Source organism: Myxocyprinus asiaticus, chromosome 22 (assembly GCF_019703515.2).
Source record: "Myxocyprinus asiaticus isolate MX2 ecotype Aquarium Trade chromosome 22, UBuf_Myxa_2, whole genome shotgun sequence".
NCBI lineage: Eukaryota > Metazoa > Chordata > Actinopteri > Cypriniformes > Catostomidae > Myxocyprinus > Myxocyprinus asiaticus.
This window is the reverse complement of record NC_059365.1, coordinates 13,809,900-13,829,603: the sequence shown is the minus strand read 5'-3', so window position 1 is coordinate 13,829,603 and position 19,704 is coordinate 13,809,900. Positions and strand designations below refer to the sequence as shown.

Here is a 19,704-nt window from a genome sequence, read left to right as displayed (position 1 = left end):
GGGGATACCCGGCGGAGACGATCCCATTGGGGTCCCCAAATCGCCCCCAGTGCTAGCCACGCTGGCCTCATACCAGTAGGTAGAAGGACCGAGGCGGGGAGCCGCTGGGGTGGACTGCAAAGTTGCCATGGTCATGTTCTCGCAATGAGAACATGAACCATCCACAAACGCTGCCTCCATGTGGGTCGCGCCCAGACATGAAAGACAGCGATCATGACCATCCGAAGTTGAGAGATAACGACCGCAACCAGGAATAACACACAATCGGAAAGGCACCTTTAAAAAGACGCGTCTTTAAAAAGACGTTCCGTGTGTGCCGCTCTTTTAGAGAAATATATACTCTTTTAGAGGAAAAAAGCTCTTTCAGAAAATATACTCTCTTGTTTTCTGCCGAAGCGCCCAGGGGCGTTCTTTGCAGTGCACCAGTGCAGAGGAGGGAGAAGCCGCTGAAATGCGCCGTCAGATCCAGCAGAGGTGAATGAACAGTAGAATTCAGCTCAATGAGCATGACCGTTCGGCTCCGAAGAGAAAATCTGAATGAGTGGTTGCATACCAGCTCCTTTTATACCCGTATGTCCAAATAATAAGTACAAATAATAAACAGTGTATACCAATATGTAAATAACAATATTCAGGGAAAGTATCTTAATTAATTAGGGGCAATAAATAAATATTAATACAACAGACTGGAAAAATTGACATTTATTAATTAGAATATCCTATATATTTTGTTTGTGTTAAACTTTAGGCACACAGGAAAGACAGAGCTCCTCGTCTTTCCAACCAACACTGCTGTTGAGCACAAACATCACTGTTCAGCAGGGTTCATCCACATTAACACTATCCAAAAGGAACAGAAACCTAAGGATACTACCAACTCAATTTCACCGACCACATCTCAAAAACAGCACAATCATGTAGATATGCACTACATTAGGAAGATAAGACCCTTCCTCTCTGATCATGCCACACAACTCTTTGTTCAGTCTGTTCAGCAGCATGACTGGTCTTCACTGAACACAAGAGAGCACATGTTACACCCCTCCTTGTCTCTCTACACTGGCTGCCAGTTGCTGCAAGGATCAAGTTCAAGGCTCTGATGCTGGCATAGAGAACAGTCACTGGGTCTGTGCCAGCTTACCAAAAATCATTCATGCAAAGCTAAGTTCCCACCAGAAGGCTGTGGTCTGCAAATGAGCAGTGCCTTGTGGTACCAATATAAAGAGGCACCAAATCACTTTCCCAGACTTTCGGCTTCACTGTACCTTGATGGTGGAACAACCTTCCCAACTTAATCTTTGTAATGCTGCATTTTTTGTATTAATGCCTTCTTCAGATGAATCGCTTATGTTGTATCGTTCCTCATTTTGAAAGTTGCTTGGGATAAAAGCATATGCTAAATGAAATTAATAAATGTAAAATGTAAATGTAGAAAGAGCAGTTTCATGCAGAAGAGCCTCAAAGAAGTTCGTTTTTTACATAATGTTCTTTATCATAAATGTAAACGAGGGTAAATGTCAACATCGTATGTATAAAGGATTGAAGTCTGTCGCACAAAAAATGTGATTAATGTGATCAGTTTGCTTTTTATCCTAACTGTTACTCCTGGTCCGTAATTTATTACTTCATATATATATATATATATATATATATATATATATATAGGGTTATGCATATGTTTCAGTTTAATGGTGCAATGCTCAAAAATGTACCAGTGCATAAATTGTAACTTAGTGCCCGTTTATGCTATAACTAGTCTAAACTGTAGCTTATGCATGATGCAGCTGGCCCCTGTTGTTTAAAAGCAACTCAAACTCACAATCATGTTGCCTTACTAAATAACAGTACAGCTTAAATGGCCTACATACAGCCTCTTGTCCTACCAATCACAGCTCACAATTATGTTGTTCCAGAGCCGTATGACTTTCTTTCTTCTGTGGAACGCAAAAGAAAATGTTAGGCAGAATGTTGGGGACTGACAGCCTCAGTCCCTGATCATTTTCATTGTATGAAAAATAGAGAAGATTCAACACTTGTTTTGAAGATTTCCCCTCGTGGTCCACAGAAGACAAAAGTAAATAGGTTGACCAACCCTTTAATTGTCGATCAAGTGTCAGAAACAAATTATTCACACAGTCCACTTTAAACAATGCAAAGACCCTGGCCTTTAATGCACTTTTATTGATTCTTTCAATCCTGTTGGGTTGATCTGTTGCCCATATCTTCTTTGTGGCACAGCATGATGTGGATTACATGTGTTCATGGGAATTAAATATTGACATATGACTGCTGGGCAGCACAGGTAGAGTCAAAGGTCACAAAATTTCAGGCGAGTTAATAGAACGACGTTGCCTCGCTCCCCTCACCCACATGTTCGTATTTTAAATTCAGCAGATGAACTTGATTTAACACGTTAATGAAAATAGTACCAAATAACTGGCATGCTTAATTACATTTGAGCTTGGATAGAGAATATTTCACATTGATTATTCCTGTTTAAACATGAACCAGGGAAGCAAAATAGGATCATTATCTTGGTAAAGCAAGTTTTTAATTTGCAGGTGCAAACATTTAACACTGGAGAAATAATAGTGCTCGGGAAGGAGTCGGCTTGCTTTTAGCGAAAGATCAGCCATTTTCTTAGCAGGACTCCATTTTTAGACACTTTGTCCTCCTTCTGTCCTTGTCTTTCAGCCATCCCATTTATAACTGTTAATGCGTGCAGGGGTAAATGGAAGATCGCGCTAGGATGTATGTGTGTGTGTGTGTGTGTGTGTGTGTGAAGGGTGATGTTATTTCACTGCCCCTCTGTTTTGTATACGATGCTGTCTTTGATGCTAGATTGCAACGACCTTTCCTTGTCCTTCAGTTGCTCCAGCTCACCATTTCTAAGTATTACGTATGCTCGGCTTTATTTCAGCTGCCATATGATTAATGTAGTGGCACCGAGACGTGACATGGAGTTGTAAAAAGGAGCAGGGCTGCAGCACCGCCGCGTCCTGCGTCACTCTCCCTCCAGCTTGGCCCTGCCAGATTCATTACCCTCCCTACCTAATTAAAACTCTGCCATTACAGCATTAGACGTGCCAGCCGCGTTCCCAGTCCGACTGTTAGCAGAGAGAGAAAACACAATAAGCAGAACAGAACCCAGCGTCCTCGAGTTTTATGGCCGAATGCAATATCGGCGGGCATCAGCATGCAGCTCACGCCAGCATTTGCAAAGCAGGGGTGTGGCGTCCAACGCAATATACAGGACCTCTTAGCTCCTTCATCAATCAAAGCGCTTAGATGTGATTGATGCATTTCTGTCTTCTATTGGGATGATGTGATAAATGAAAGAAATTGAAATGGCCTGTAAAGTCGCTGCCACTTTATGCTTTTATCTTACATATTCAAAATGTTTTGCATTGGATTCTTGGTAATGTGATCAGATAATTTTATATAGGGGAGACTGGGGGTAGTTGTCATATACTGTATGGGAAGGGCTATATCTCAGTAACTATAAGGATTTGAGACAAAATCCAATTACACATGTGTTTTCTCTAGCAGTTGTTTTGTATTTTTGGTTTCAAACACCTAGTTCAAAACACTCTTAAAATAGAATATGTTCTGTAAATTACATCCTCCAAACTAACATTTGAGCATCATGTTTTTTCTATAGCTGTTGGGTAAACATTGAACACAATAAATCCACAATTGCATACGTTCAGGCAAGGGTCAACTATATAACAAAATAGATTTGAACTAAAAGGTTTAACTGTGTTCTCAGGAAAAGGTTATTTTTCGTAAATGTCAGGTTAGGACATTTTAACTGGGGAAAGTTGTCACGTGTGTTTTAAAACAATGGTTTGATAGTACCTTTTACACTTTTGCTATTTCTTGCTATTAATTATTTTGTGTTTCATTGTTGTTTTACTGTTTACATTTTGCTGAAAAGCTTATAACAGACTGTATAATGGCAGGTTCCATTGCACACAACTTACCCCATACAGCATGAAAACATGTAAAAAGTCACCATTATTATACACATTGAGACGATAATAGTGTATAACATATATCTCTATAGCCTTGCTGTGAATACCATTACATTGTATTACATTTACATAATGTCTGTTCTTTTATCAACTTTGGGTGACTTGGAATGAATATATTATGAGCAGCATAAAAATAAGGATTCAGGCATTATGTAGATGTCTCCAATGGTTATGAATCTTGGATGAATATATGCTTACATAATGTGATATTTTCTCAAATAAACATCTGTGACCTCATAAATACTGTGAATTTATATGAGGACTCAACAAATAACATACAACCATATTATGCCTTTAAGGTTTCTTCAATAGCCGGAATCATATCCAATCACTGACATATAAAGAACTGGATTGCTGATGCAATGGTAAACAGCCAGCAGAAGATGAAGCCACAGGAAGTGTTTGAGCGGCCATATTGGTATTCCCCAAATGCCATAGAGCCTCAATGACTGATAGTCGATAATGGCGCTGTTTCACCATCTCTGACCTCTGTATACAACAGCAAGCACATCTAATGAGCAACGCCTATATAGGCAAAGCACACAACAAGACAACAAACTGATTACACTCCACACAAGACTGCAGTATATTTTGCATCACACTTCAGTCCAGTGACAAGTCCACTCAACACCTCTGCCTCTAATAAGCACTCCAGCAAAGTGCACTCCACTATAATTCTAGTTGCACCAATCCAAAAAACACACAACCCAAAATCAGCCTCATTCTGCGCCTTTATCACCTCGTTCGAGTTCACCCAACCTAAGGGCTAAAGACAGGCAGCCAGAGCAGTGCGACAGTGGCTTACTTATCTTCCCATGCTTATTTACATAGATAATCCCCCTCGTATCTTCCTTGCTTATAGACGGCAGCTGCACAGCTTAGAGCTGAGAGCAGATAGAGGGGACAATTCCCTGTGAGCGATCCCCCCTGCATCACAATCAGCCCTAACGAGGTGATTACTCTCCATCAATCTGCTTCTCACTAATACGCTCTTGTAATTGTTAGGCAAAGCAAAGACATCTGCAGTCCAGAGGTCGTACTTTTTCACGTTATTAATAAAACTCTGCCATGGTATAGAGTCCGGCATAGGGGGAGGCACTCTGGTAGTCAGTTGTTGTCTGTTTTATCCACTTTGTGTGACGATACGCTGGACTGCTTCCAGTATATAATCTTGGTATTCGTCAAAATGCCATTAAAGTAGATCACATTAAAGAATGAGAGCTAAATTAGAGTCTGTTTATGTAAACAGGCTTATTTGTTAGTCTTTTACAAATCTTAAAACTTCTTAAAAAGTTTTTAAAAATACTTTCACATCCAAGTTTAATATGCCATTTGCCAAAGTCAACTTTAAGTAAGCCATTTGTATGCTGATATCAAAACATCCTTCTGTGAGCATCCCAACCAGCCTGACACAGCAGCATCGGCTCAACCAATGGCATGAGTTTGGCTGACCAATAGAAGATGGGTCTTGATGGGTCTTGACTTAAAAACTGTAATTATTTTTAATTTATTTTTAATTTGTATAATTGTATTTTAACTATTTATAATATTTATAAAACATAAATATACAGTGTCAAGAAAAAGCATGTGAATCCTTTAGAATTAGCTGGTTTTCTGCATTAATTGGTCATAAAATATGATCTCATATTCAACAAAGTCACAAGTATAGACAAAAAATGTGCTTAAGCTACCAACACACAAACAATTATAATCTTTTATTTATTTTACACATCCCATTAAACCTTCATGGCGCTGCAGAAAAAGTATGTGAACCTTTGGGTTTAATAACTGGTCAACCTCAACCAAGCATTAACGGTAGCTGCGGATTAGACCTGCACAACATTCAGAAGGAATTTTTGACCATTCTTCCTTACAGAACTGCTTCAGCTCAGCCTATTCTTAGGATGTCAGGTGTGAATGACTTTCCTGAGGTCATTCCACAGCATCTCTATTGGATTAAGGTCTGGGCTCTGACTGGGTCACTCCAAAAGGTGGATTTTCTTTTTTTGATGCCATTCTGTGGTTGATTTATTCAGTGTTTAGGATTAATGTCCTGCTGCATCACCTAGCTTCTACTGAGCTTCAGCTGGCACACAGTTACCCTGACATTTTCCTGTAGGATATCTTGATAAACTTGGGAATTCATTTTTCCCTCGATGATGGTAAGTGATCCAGGCCCTGAAGCAGCCCCAAATCATGATGCTCTTGGTTGGACAGCCACTTCTAGTGAGAGTATCCACAGTACTAAAATTGTCTCCATTTATAGACAATTTGTCTAACTGTGGATAGATGAATATCTAAGCTCTTCGAGATAACTTTGTAACCCTTTCCAACTTTATGCAAAGCAACAATTCTTGATCGTAAGTCTTCTGAGATCTCTTTTTTGCCAGGCATGGTCTAAGTCAGCAGATGCTTCTTGTGATTAGCAAACTCAAAATGTTTGAGTGATTTTTATAAGCCAGAGTAGCTCTAACCCACACCTCCAATCTCATTTCATTAATTGGATGCCAGGTTTGCCAGCTTCCGACTCTAATTAGCTTTTAATGTAATTAGTCTAAGGGTTCAGGGTGTTTGAATGATTTATTCAGTAAGTACAAGAACGATACAATAATTTGTGTGTTATTAGTTTAAACAGATTGTGCTTGTTCATTATTGTAACTTAGATGAAGATCAAACCAGATTTTAAGACATATTTATACATACAGTTAAAGTCAGAAGTTTACATACACCTTAGCCAAATACATTTAAACACAGTTTTTCACAATTCCTGACATATAATCGTAGAAACATTCCCTGTCTTAGGTCAGTTAAGATCACTACTTTATTTTAAGAATGTGAAATGCCAGAATAATAGTAGAGAGAAGCTTTTATTTCTTTCATCACATTCCCAGTGGGTCAGAAGTTTACATCCACTTTTTTAGTATTTGGTAGCATTGCCTTTAAATTGTTTAACTTGGGTCAAACATTTTGGGTAGCCTTCCACAAGCTTCTCACAATAAGTTGCTGGAATTTTGGCCCATTCCTCCAGATAGAACTTGTGTAACTAAGTCAGGTTTGTAATCCTCCTTGCTCGCACAAGCTTTTTCAGTTCTGCCCACACATCTTCTATCAGATTGAGGTCAGGGCTTTGTGGTGGCCACTCCAATACCTTGACTTTGTTGTCCTTAAGCCATTTTGCCACAACTTTGGAGGTATGCTTGGGGTCATTGTCCATTTGGAAGAGCCATTTGTGACCGAGCTTTAAATTCCTGGCTGATGTCTGGAGATGTTGCTTCAATATATCCATACAATTTTCCTCATGATATTATCTATTTCATGAAGTGCACCACTCTCTTTCTTATAGCAAAGCACCCCCACATTTTCCCTCCATAACGATGATCATTATGGCCAAACAGTTCAATTTTTGTTTCATTAGACCAGAGGACTTTTCTCCAAAAAGTAAGCTCTTTGTCTCCATGTGCACTTGCAAACTGTAGTCTAGCTTTTTTATGGTGGTTTTGGAGCAGTGGCTTCTTCCTTGCTAAGCAGCCTTTCAGGTTATGTCGATATAGGACTCGATTTACTGTGGATATAGATACTTGTCTAACTGTTTCCTCCAGCATCTTCACAAGGTCCTTTGCTGTTGTTCTGGGACTGATTTGCACTTTTTGCACCAAACTATGTTCATCTCTAGGAGACAGAATGCATCTCCTTCCTGAGCAGTATGATGGCTGCATGGTCCCATGGTGCTTATACTTGCGTACTCTTGTTTGTACAGATGAATGTGGTACCTTCAGACGTTTGGAAATTGCTCCCAAGGATGAACCAGACTTGTGGAGGTCCACAAATTCTTTTCTGAGGTCTTGGCTGATTTCTTTTGATTTTCCCATGATGTCAAGCCAAGAGGTTGAGTTTGAAGGAAGGCCTTAAAATACATCGACAGGTACACCTCCAATTCAGTACACCTCCTATCAGAAGCTAATTGGCTAAATGTCTAAAGGCTTAACATCATTTTATGGAATTTTCCAAGCTGCTTAAAGACCCACTGGAATTGTGATATAGTCAATTAAAAGTGAAACAATCTGTCTGTAAACAATTGTTGGAAAAATTACTCATGTCATGCACAGAGTAGATGTCCTAAAAGACTTGCCAAAACTACAGTTTGCTAATATGAAATCAGTGGAATTTTAGTTAAAAAATTAGTTTTAATGACTTCAACCTAAGTGTATGTAAACTTCTGACTTCAAATGTAAATGCAAGTAATTCCATACTTTTCTTGCCACTGTAAAACATATACATTTGTTATAAAAAAGTTCTAAAACATACTCATAAAACATATATTTTAATAATTTTAATATATTTATTCTTTTATATATATATATATATATATATATACCAAAGAGGCATTCAACTTATCACAAAGTATAGCCAGGACATTACTGATATAAAAAACTGCACCTTCACTATTTGAAAATTCATTTTTGATCAAATCTAGACAGGCCTCATTTCCAGCAGCCATCACTCCAACAACTTATCCTTGAGTAATCATGCTAAATTGCTAATTTGGTACTAGAAAATCACTTGCCATTATATCAAACACAGCTGAAAGCTATTTGGTTCGTTTAAATGAAGCTTAACATTGTCTTTGTGTTTGATTTTGAGTTGCCACAGTATGCAATAGACTGGCATGTCTTAAGGTCAATATTAGGTAAAAAATGGCAAAAAAGAAACAGCTTTCTCTAAAAACTCGTCAGTCAATCATTGTTTTGAGGAATGAAGGCTATACAGTGCTTGAAATTGCCAAAAAACTGAAGATTTCATACAAAGGTGTACACTACAGTCTTCAAAGACAAAGGACAGCTGGCTCTAACAAGGAGAGAAAGAGATGTGGAAGGCCCAGATACAACTAAACAAGAGGATAAGTACATCAGAGTCTCTCATTTGAGAAATAGACGCCTCACATGTCCTCAGCTGACAGCATCATTGAATTCTACCCGCTCAACACCAGTTTCATGTACAACAGTACAAAGAAGACTCAGGGGTGCAGGCCTTATGGGAAGAACTGCAAAGAAAAAGCCACTTTTGAGACAGAAAAACAAAAAGAAAAGGTTAGAGTGGACAAAGAAACACAGACATTTGGACAACAGATAATTGGAAAAGAGTGTTATGGATCTTAACCACATTGAGCATTTGTGGGATCAGCTAGACTGTAAGGTGCGTGAGAAGTGCCCGACAAGACAGCCACATCTATGGCAAGTGCTACAGGAAGCGTGGGGTGAAATGTCACCTGAGTATCTGGACAAACTGACAGCTAGAATGCCAAGGATCTGCAAAGCTGTCATTGCTGCACGTGGAGGATTTTTTAATGAGAACTCTTTGAAGTAGTGTGATCAGTTGAATGCCACATTGATGAATAAAATTACCAATTTCTTTCCATTAGAGCAAAATCTGTACATTATTCCAAACTTTTGGCCACCAGTTTGTGTGTGTATATATATATATATATATATATATATATATATATATATATATATATATATATATATATATATATATATATATATATATTATACACACACCGATGAGCCAAAACATTATGACCACTCAAAGGTGAAGCGAATAATGTTGATCATCTCCTAACAAGGCCACATGCCAAGGTCTGGGTAGATTAGATGGTAAGCAAACAATCAGTTCTCGTAGTCAATGTGTTGAATGCAGGAGAAATGGAAAGGAGTAAAGTCCTGAGTGGCTTTGACAAGGGCCAAATTGTTATGGCCAGACGACTGGGTCAGAGCATCTCTGAAACTGCAAGGCTTATGGGGTGCTCCTGGTCAGCAGTGGTGAGTACCTACCAACAGTGGTCTGAGGAGGGACAAACCACAAACCGTCGACAGGGTGTTGGGCGCCCAAGACTTACCGATTCGTGAGGGCAACAAAGGCTGTCCCATCTGGTCCGAACTGACAGAAGGTCTACTGTGGCACAAGTCACAGAAAGTTTTAATTATGGTTACAGGAGGAATATATCACAACACACGGTGCATCGTACCCTGCTGCATATGGGGCTGTGCATCCGCAGACCGGTCAGAAAGCCCATGATGACCTGTCCACCATCGAAAGTGCCTACAATGGGCACGCGTGCGTCAGAACTGGACCTTGGAGCAGTGGAAGAAGGTCACCTGGTCCGATGAGTTCTGTTTTCTTTTACATCACATGGATGGCCGTGAACATGTGCACTGTTTACCTGGGGAAGTGATGGCACCTGGATGCACTGTGGGACGACAACAAGCCGGTGGAGGGAGTGTGATGCTCTGGGCAATGTTCTGCTGGGAAACCCTGGGTCCGGCCATTCATGTGGACATCAATTTGACACATGCTACCTACCTAAACATCTTTTCAGACCAGGTACACCCCTTCATGGCAATGGTATTCCCTGATGGCAGTGGCCTCTTTTAGCAGGATAATGTGCCCTGCCACACTGCACACATTGTTCTGGAATGGTTTGAGGAACATGATGAAGAGTTCAAGGTGCTGCCCTGGCCTCCAAATTCCCCAGATCTCAATCTGATTGAGCATCTGTGGGATATGCTGGACCAACAAGTCCGATCAATGGCCGCTCCACCTCGCAACTTACAGGACTTGAAGGATCTGCTGCTAATGTCTTGGTGTCAGATACCACAGAGTCCATGCCTCGGCGGGTCTGTACTGTTTTGGCGGCACACGGAGGACCAACAGCATATTTGTCAGGTAGTCATAATGTTTTGACTCATCAGTGTGTATTCATATATAATTATTATTATTATTTGGGCCACGACTCTGACTTCATAAAATACTTAATTTTTTATCAGTTTCACGATTTATCTATTTATGAACATTCCCTTTTTCCACATTAATGAATATCTCACTTATTTAGTCTTTTCAGGACAGCTGTCTCCACAATGTTTAAACAGTCCTCCTCTGGGGTCAGTCCCATCACTGCTGAACACAGATCTCAGTGCTGTCCAGCAGGTGGAATCCTCATTCTACACCCAGACACCTGCTGCCTCTTGCAGGAATGAGGAGGAGGTCAATAAGCTACTGTGGTAATACTGGGGAGTTGTTTTATTGTGTAGTGCAGGGAGATGACAGCTCTGGGGTGCAGTGCAGAGAGCAGGCACTGAGTGATGGCCCCTGTGAGGCAGAATGGAGGGCTGCACCCCAGCCGTGGATCACTGTGGCCAGGGAGCTTCATTAAACTGGAAGTGATAATGATAATGCAGCAGACCCATTGCTGGGCTACATCTCCTGAAATGGAGAACACGCCATATACACACACTATAGAGATCAACCAATACTGTTCTTTTATGACCAATACCATTAACAATTAGTTTTAGATTTACGTGTCCGATAACCGATATGCAGAACAGATTTTAAATGATTGTATAATTTCTTCTTTTTGACACAATAATAATGAAATAATCATTACACTAAAACAATAAAAAACAATAATAATAATCAATTATTATTATTATTATTGTCATTATATTTATGAAACATTTTTGAAATGTAAACACCCACAAATTTATTTTTCATCTTTATTTTTCAGCTATGTCGAACTGTTACGCTTAAAATGCTACGCTTCTTGACAATGCATCATTTACATTAAAAATAAAAAGGCTGACTGGATTTAGGCAAATAATATATTAAATATTTATGTTCCTTTACGAGTGAATACCTATGTTTCCTACACAGTGGTGCAATGCTGGTGTTGGGTGATATTTTATTAGACACATAATCTATCGGTAGACTCAATGTTAAAGAATCTATAACCGATTAAGTAGAAAAGTGTGAATATTGTTAAAAAATATCGGTCAAACCGATTATCGGTCTATCTGTTATCATTTACCATGTTCAAGTGGTGTCCCCTGGAATCTCTTTGTTGGTCACGTATTGCATGGGAGTCTGGGACATTCATACCAAACAGTCTGTGGTTTGTGGTATTTGCCCTTGGTGGCTGAATGGTGGACTGCTATTAGCAAGGACTGTGTAGTCTGTTTCTGTGGATTTACCTGGACAGGGCTGAGGGAACCAGAGACTAATCTCACTGTACCTATTACATACAGCCCAGAGGCGAAGTGAGGATTACAACAGTGGGATTCAGGATTTATTTTGAACCACTTGAAAGATCTCACCATGCCAAACCACACTACTGTATGCATTTATAGAGCATTCACGCTTCAAATTCACTCAAATTATTTTGGTTTCAGTGTCAGTATGGTGATGTCAGGAGAGAAGATCAAAGCACCAATTCACTATTACATATATTATATTGCATTGTTTTGAAATGTAGGTTTTGATATATTTTTTCTTTTTCTTTTTTTAGAGTGTACATTCTAAAATGCACATTCTACAAGATCAGCAATAAAGCATAGCAAAAAGCCAATTTTACAAAATCCAGGGATTTGCTTATAGAATGTGGCACCATGCCATTTTCTCCCACATGCTGCTACTTGGTGTCCTGATGAAATATTAACTTAAGGTGTATTTTGTACTCTGTGTGCAAACATGAGAACATTGACTGTTTGAATATTTAAAGTGAATATTTAGCACAATGGAATATTGGAATAATGGAATGGAAACATTGTGAGGGGAATCACTAAGTACAAATTGTGACTACTTGCAAAAACTGTCTGCCTTGTTTTAGTCCACCAAATTCACTTGCAGCAATTAAGCAAAACGGGCACTGGTGTAATCTTTGCCATAAAATCTGTGCTGAATGCAATCTGCACAGCACAATTTCCTGATCTTGCAGGTCTGTTCTGAGTGCTAGCTTGTGGAGGATGCAGCAGACTACTGCAACCTGAAATACTTTACCGGGATTGTACAGCATCGCTCCACCACTGTGATCCAGACATCTTAAATGGTTCTTTAAAATGCTGAAAATACGCTCAACTACAGCATGGGTCTATATGCCTGGTTATGATGCTCGTCACTGTCATTCAATCATTATTTGATGAATTACTGCTGCCAAGATCAATAGAAAATTTACACATATTTGTTTTTACAAATGTTTATCGCCTGCTTTCCATTGGCAATAATGGCGTAAGGTGAAAAGCACAAGACAAATATAAGTTTTGTTTATAAGGCGCAATATATAATAAGCCTTATTTGCATGAAAAGGATGTTTGCGCTAAAAAGAAAAACAATTACTTAATTGAAATACTACATAATGCTAATCTAGCGCATTTAGTGTCTGGTTCAACTGGATTGTGGTGGTTAGTTAAAAAGACTTTGTGTTTGCGCTGAAATTATGCATGCAAAAGTGGCGAACTTTATAGTGAATTTGCCCCTGTGTTTGCTGCACTTGTGGATGGTTGGACTGTGATGGGCTTCGGTTCACCTTAAGATGTCTTCTCCTCCTTTGGAAGCGCAGCAGTTCCTTGTGTTGGCGTGCGATGAAGTTGACAGCAGCATACTCCAGCAGGGCAGAGAAGACAAAGAGTAGGCACACAGCCATCCAAATGTCAATGGCTTTCACATAGGAGACCTGTAAGAAGGCAAAATCAAAAGGATTGGAATTAAGAGGCTCAGAATAAGCACCACTCTGACTCATTGCCTGGCTCAGAGTTCACTCACTGAGTCTCGCCCTAAGCTCAAGTGCTCAAAACTTTCCAGTTGATAAAAATGTAAAATATGCCCATTTTAAGGAAGAACACCCAAGAAGCACTTTCATCTTAAATCCAGGCAGCTACAAGAACTGTTCTACACAGTCTGACATAAGGATCAAATTGTTAATGAATAACAAAATTCAATTTTAAGAATTTAGGCACAGCAGCACAACTACTAAGTCTTTATCCATCGATTTTTCAAAGCATGATCGTTGTCAGACAGCGACCTACGCAATATAGGCGACTGAAGTTTGCTGCTTCTTTGGCCTGACTTGGCTGCCAGCCTGACTGTTTGACTGGGACTCACTTTATTTGACAAGCCAGTTTAGGTGGCTTTACAGAGAGTGCATGGTTCAGAAAGCATTGTTGAAATGATGAGAACAGGCTGGGGTGAGATTACTCCAGTGCTTCAAAATCTAAGAGCCTATAGTGCTTTGGTCAAGAGTAAAAAGCGAAATTTTAGAGTTTTTTTTTTTTTAGATGAATGGACAGAGAGAAGGTATAGCAATCCAAGGACATGGGTTGAGTGTTCAGGGTTCAACAATAAAATTTTAATTTTTTCCTGCTGGCCCAGTCACTTAGTAGTTCAGATTTGTACTTTCGCTGCCAACATCAATTTCCCTGTCACTGGCCACAAAAGTGATAATTTTTTTAAGCAACATATTTTTAAATGTGTCAGAAAAACAAAAGTAGATATTTTCCCCCCAAACATAATGTTTATTTAAAATATTATAAAAAAAATAAAAATAAAAATAAAAAATCTTTATATTTAAATTTAAATATTCTTTATAAAAAAAAAATTACATGAGCAAAATTCAACAGAATTTGCAAAACAACAATTTTCAAAACACAGAAAACCAAATGTTTTCATTTGCAAGGCATAAAACGCACGCACCTGACAAATAAATCATTGGAACATTAGCAGTGGCTTAATATCAGAAATAGGGCACGTGGGAGTTCCGTCAACCATCACGGAATGCTCTTACACCGACCTCGATAATTGGGCCGGTTTTATTGTTGAGCCCTGATGTTAAATGAGGTTGAGGGTGCATATCGTGACAAATAGAATTTAAGAACTTTCAGCATGCAGCAATGGTGCATATTTGCGAGATGACTATTGTGGCAGCAGAACATCATTGTAAATGTGGCTGACTCATACAAATCAGCCAATGGCAACAAACAAAGCTAGGAATAATTTCCAAGGACATTCAACCCTTTTCAATCTCATAAATCCATGTTAGAGAGACAAAGGTTTTAGTGTGATCATGTCAGACATGACAACATATGTTAACCTGAACTGTTAGTGTGCCTGGTCTACAATTGACATAGAAATGATCAACATGGTTGTCAAACTACTGCAATATCCTGTTCGAATAGTGCATATGTACGCTGTATCTCATCTATAACACAATAATTATAAATAATAATAATAAAAGGAATAAACATCCTTGTTTACAAAAGGCAGGTGCATTCAAGGTTACACAAAACAGGTATAGAGAGATTTGGAAATTATGGACACGATTTTGTACATTCTTCAGAGTAATTACGTCAACAAACACACACACAAGGGGACATGGGAATCATAGCAGGACTGAAAAAAACCTGTATTTACTGTAGATAATAAAGAGGAAATAATAGCAGGTCATTTAAATCATCATGACAAATTGCTATCAATGCACATTAATGAATAATGAATTAGCTTTCATGGCCTTGAGCTCGCCATCTTCCTGCCCTAGGCTAAATAGGTATGAAGAGCCATATGAGGACTTGATTATTCTCCTTGAGTGGTCAGGGATTTTTTTTTTTTTTTTTTTGTCTTTTGTTTTAGTGAGGGATTCTCAAACAGCCCTTTGGTGCTATTCACTAATAAATAAATCTGTGTGTTATTGAAGGTGCTGTAAGCGATTTGTTCATGGAAAGGTGTGCAAACAAATTTCCTACTCCCTGAAAGATATTAATGAAATAAGTGTTGTGAGATATATCACTGGTCTCTGTGACAGCTCTAGACTCTGTAAACGGCAAACAAAAATATGTCTGCTGACCACAGTCTCTGACGCTTTCTGCCTGCCAATCATTTTGTGTGTTCTAATAGTATTGTAGTTGAAGCAAATTATTGAGGTATAATGCCATTTTTATGCCATGCTATTCATAACAGTTGTCAGGGTGCTATTTTGCTTGACAACTGTTTCTGCTTGCTGTCGGTCTTAATAAAGCTCTTTTGGCATGTTTGGAGTGCTGCGTTTTGGAAAGAGGGGGTGTGGCTAACTCAACAGCTCAGCGTGTGGAAATTCTAGATCAGCTAAAATTGCTTACAACACCTTTAAGTCACCAACACTGTAAAATATTACATTTAGAAAAATTTTACAAATATTTGTTGCTACATTTTAAATCGAACCCACTATACATACACTACATGACCAAAAGTATGTGGACACCCTAATTAACAGGCTTGGCTATTTCAGCTACACTTAATACTAACAGGTGCATAAAATCAAGCATACAGCAATCTCTATTTTTAGTAGAACGGGGCCCTTTTCTGTGCCACTGTGCACCAAGCAAGGACCATAAAGAATTGGCTTACTGATGTTCTTGTGTCTGAATGGCATCAAATCCCAGCAGCTATGTTCCAACTATGTTAGCACCTCACTATTTATACCCTTGGTTGTGAAATTAAACATTCAACAAGCACTTATGGATGTGGTGTTTGGGTGTTCACATACTTTTGGCCATGTAGTGTAGATCAAGGCTTTGTCTCAAAACTTAGTGCAACTAGATAGCATTTTTGAGCATCACAGGCATGTTCCTGATACAAAGGCTGTTACAGTTTGTATAGGAAACAAAAGGAATAAGTGTTTTATAGGGAACTGATTAAGAATGAAAATGGCCGGAGACCCAACTCACCTTCGGAAGAGAGGCTCTTGATCCTGAGCTCTGGGTGGTCATGGTCAGCACAGTAGTGATGCCCAAGCCGACACGAGCAGGGGCAGCGTCCATGTTGATCCAGAAGGACACCCAAGACAAAATGACGATCAGGAGACTGGGGATGTACATCTGGATCAGATAATAGCCCATCTGTCTTTCCAGGTGGAAACGGGCCTCTATACAGGTGAACTTTCCTGGTGAACAGAAAAAGTACATGGTTTTCATTGTCCCCTCTTTGTAGAGTGATTGCACATCAGTGATCAAACAAAAATATAGTATTTTATTTGTTTTGTCATTGCAGGTTTATTTGGTTGGTTTTACAGTAACTGGTCTCTCATCTTGGTCAGGCTGGTCAGTTGGCTTTTTTTAGAGGGGTTTTGGGCACTTACCAGCTTGACCAGACTGGGAGACCATCTTAAACCAGCTAAGACCAGCAAAACAGCTTAGGATGGTTAAAATTTTTAAACAGGGCCATGGTACTTCTATATGAGTTTACACACTGTAAACAGACAGAAGGTACAGTCTCAGCTGAAAACGTCAAGGTCCAAATATAGTTAGCTTTTGGCAGTTGTTTGTAAAGTTGATACTGTATAAACCTTGATTATTTCATGTTCCTTGGGAATATTATGTAATGAATAATAAAATAAAATAAAAAAATGTTGCTTATAAATATAATAAAGGTATAAAAGGAAAATACCTCAAATAGTACTGACAGCAAACAGAGGTATTGACTCAAACCGAAACTCAAAGAGAACAAAAACTTTCTGTGGATTATGATCTTTGTTGATCATAAACAGCCAAGCGAATAAAAAGAGAGATGCAACTGACCAGGGACACAGAGAGTGCAATTGGATGGGGATGACAAACTGAAAGGGAAGCAGGACTGCAGAGCTTAGGCTCTCAAAATAGATTGCCACTAATAAATCTGAGAGAAACGACACTTTAATTTCTTGAAATTTCTTTACTTAATGCTTGACTGGGGAGCAGCAGAGTGCATGCACTCAGCACTAGGCTGGCTGTCCAGTGCTGTCTATACCAACAGAGGGAAGAAGAGAGAGTGAGTGAGAGAGAGAGAGAGACAGACAGACAGAAGGATTGAAAAAGACAGCAAAGGGATGATTAGAGTTTTATGGCACCCTCAGGGTCTTCAAAAGACTTTTATTGAACACCAACAGTGAAGTGAGAGGTGATGGGCAAAGTAAGCATACTAAAGGAATATGATCTAAAGTCACATATGAGATAGACCTCAGACATGAGAGAATATTGGAGTGCCCAATACTGTATTTGAAAACTGCATTTAAAGGGATAGTTCCCTCAACAAAAATGAAAATTCTCTCATCATTTACTCACCCTCATGCCATCCCAGATGTGTATGACTTTCTTTCTTCTGCTGAACACAAACAAAGATTTTTAGAAGAATAGTTCAGCTCTCTTAGGTTCTCACAATGCAAGTGAATGGGTATCAACATTTTTAAGCTCCAGAAAGCACATAAAGGCAACATAAAAGCAATCCATAAGACTGTATATTAAATACTGTATATTTATTCATAAGTAATATGATAGGTGTGGGTAAGGAACATAAATAAGTCCTCCCATATATAAATTCTCCTCCCTGCCAAGTAGATGGCGATATGCATGAAGAATGTGAATCGCCATAAAACAAAGAAGAATGCGAAATTGAAAGTTAAAGTGGGATTGATAGTAAAAAGGGACTTAAATACTGATCTGTTTCTAGCCCACACTCATCATATCGCTTCTGAAGATAAGGATTTAACCACTGGAGTCTTATGGATTACTTTTATGCTGCCTTTATCTCCTTTTTGGAGGTACAAAATTTTGGAACCCATTCACTTGTATTGTATGGACCCACAGAGCTTAGATCTTTTTCTACAAATCTTACTTTGTGTTTAGCAGAAAAAAGAAAGTCATTCACATCTAGAATGGCATGAGGGTAAGTAAACGATGAAAGAATTGTCATTTTTGGGTGAACTATATCTTTAAGCTATGTGTTCATTCATTCATTTTTTTAAATGAAAAGCTTTGTTTTTATAATGATGACAAGTACATTTTAGTACAATTGCTCACACAAAGCATGTCTTCAGAAGATTGGAATATTGCGCAAAAGTTGTATGGATTACTTTTTTTTATTTTTATGGTGTATTTTGTCCTTTTTAGAACGTAACCAGGCAAATCCCCATCCACTGTCTTTTTATGGAAAAGAGCAGCTTGGACATTCTGCTTAACATCTCCTTTTGGTTTGGGAAAAACATGAGGGTGAGTAAATTATGACAAAATGTAAATTTTGGGGTGAACTATTCCCTTAATTGTAAAGCAAAGATGCACAGATGTAATGACAGCTTTAACACTAGAAGACTGTTATAGACATTTAACAAAACAACTGGCATAAAAATGACACTTATTAGCACAATGAGAAATATTATTAAAGGAACGGGACAGAAAATGTGCTCCAACTGTCCCTTCTGTTTAGGCCTGCTTCTATTTTGATCTGAACTAGTCTGGCCTTCAGCATTTTTCCAGTTTATCTGGAGTGTAACAAATCCTGACTATTGACGCTGACCGAACAGATGGTATTTAACTCAATCGAAAGTTCATGGAGAAGAATCAAAGCAGAGCTGTAGTCTCTATCCTTCAGTTCTGGAACCAAGTGATTTGTAGCAGTGTTTCCAATAACAGTTTTTCATAGCAGCCATATAATGTGTTTTGCATGTATGTGTGTTATCTGTGCATTTTTCTACTTGGCTCTAAGCAAACAGTTCAGCTTCAAATGCAAAATATTACAAGAAAAAAGGGCACTAACCTGTGTTATAGTGCTTGGTGCAGTAGCGCAAATCTTTTTCTTCCTTTAGTATAAACTGAGGTAATGTCAGACCGTCTGCTACCTGCACAGCTCCTTTTTCATCCCACTCAAAAATAAGATCATTCATCGTGTAGCCAACTGGTGGAGGAAAGACATATTAGTATCAAATGTTGTTCAAGAGACTTAATTTGTGGCAGAACAAACCGGATATGAATCTAGATTCATCCCGTTTTAATGCATCTAACAATAATGTTTTCAATACCCTGCAATATCCCCATAAAAAATGTAAACAAAAGTAGCCACTTCC

General features: G+C 38.8%; 1 protein-coding gene across 2 annotated transcripts in view; it reads right to left on the bottom strand.

Moving 5' to 3' along the window:
• LOC127412947 (glycine receptor subunit alphaZ1) overlaps positions 1-19,704 on the bottom strand; it is an 87,719-nt gene that overhangs the window by 5,597 nt on the left and 62,418 nt on the right. For both annotated transcript variants that reach the window (XM_051649679.1, XM_051649680.1), the window contains 3 exons: positions 19,398-19,535; positions 16,559-16,773; positions 13,390-13,536 (listed from right to left, as the gene is read on the bottom strand). In XM_051649679.1, coding sequence (XP_051505639.1) covers positions 13,390-13,536; positions 16,559-16,773; positions 19,398-19,535 — 500 coding nt within the window. The remainder of the gene's footprint in view (positions 1-13,389; positions 13,537-16,558; positions 16,774-19,397; positions 19,536-19,704) is intronic.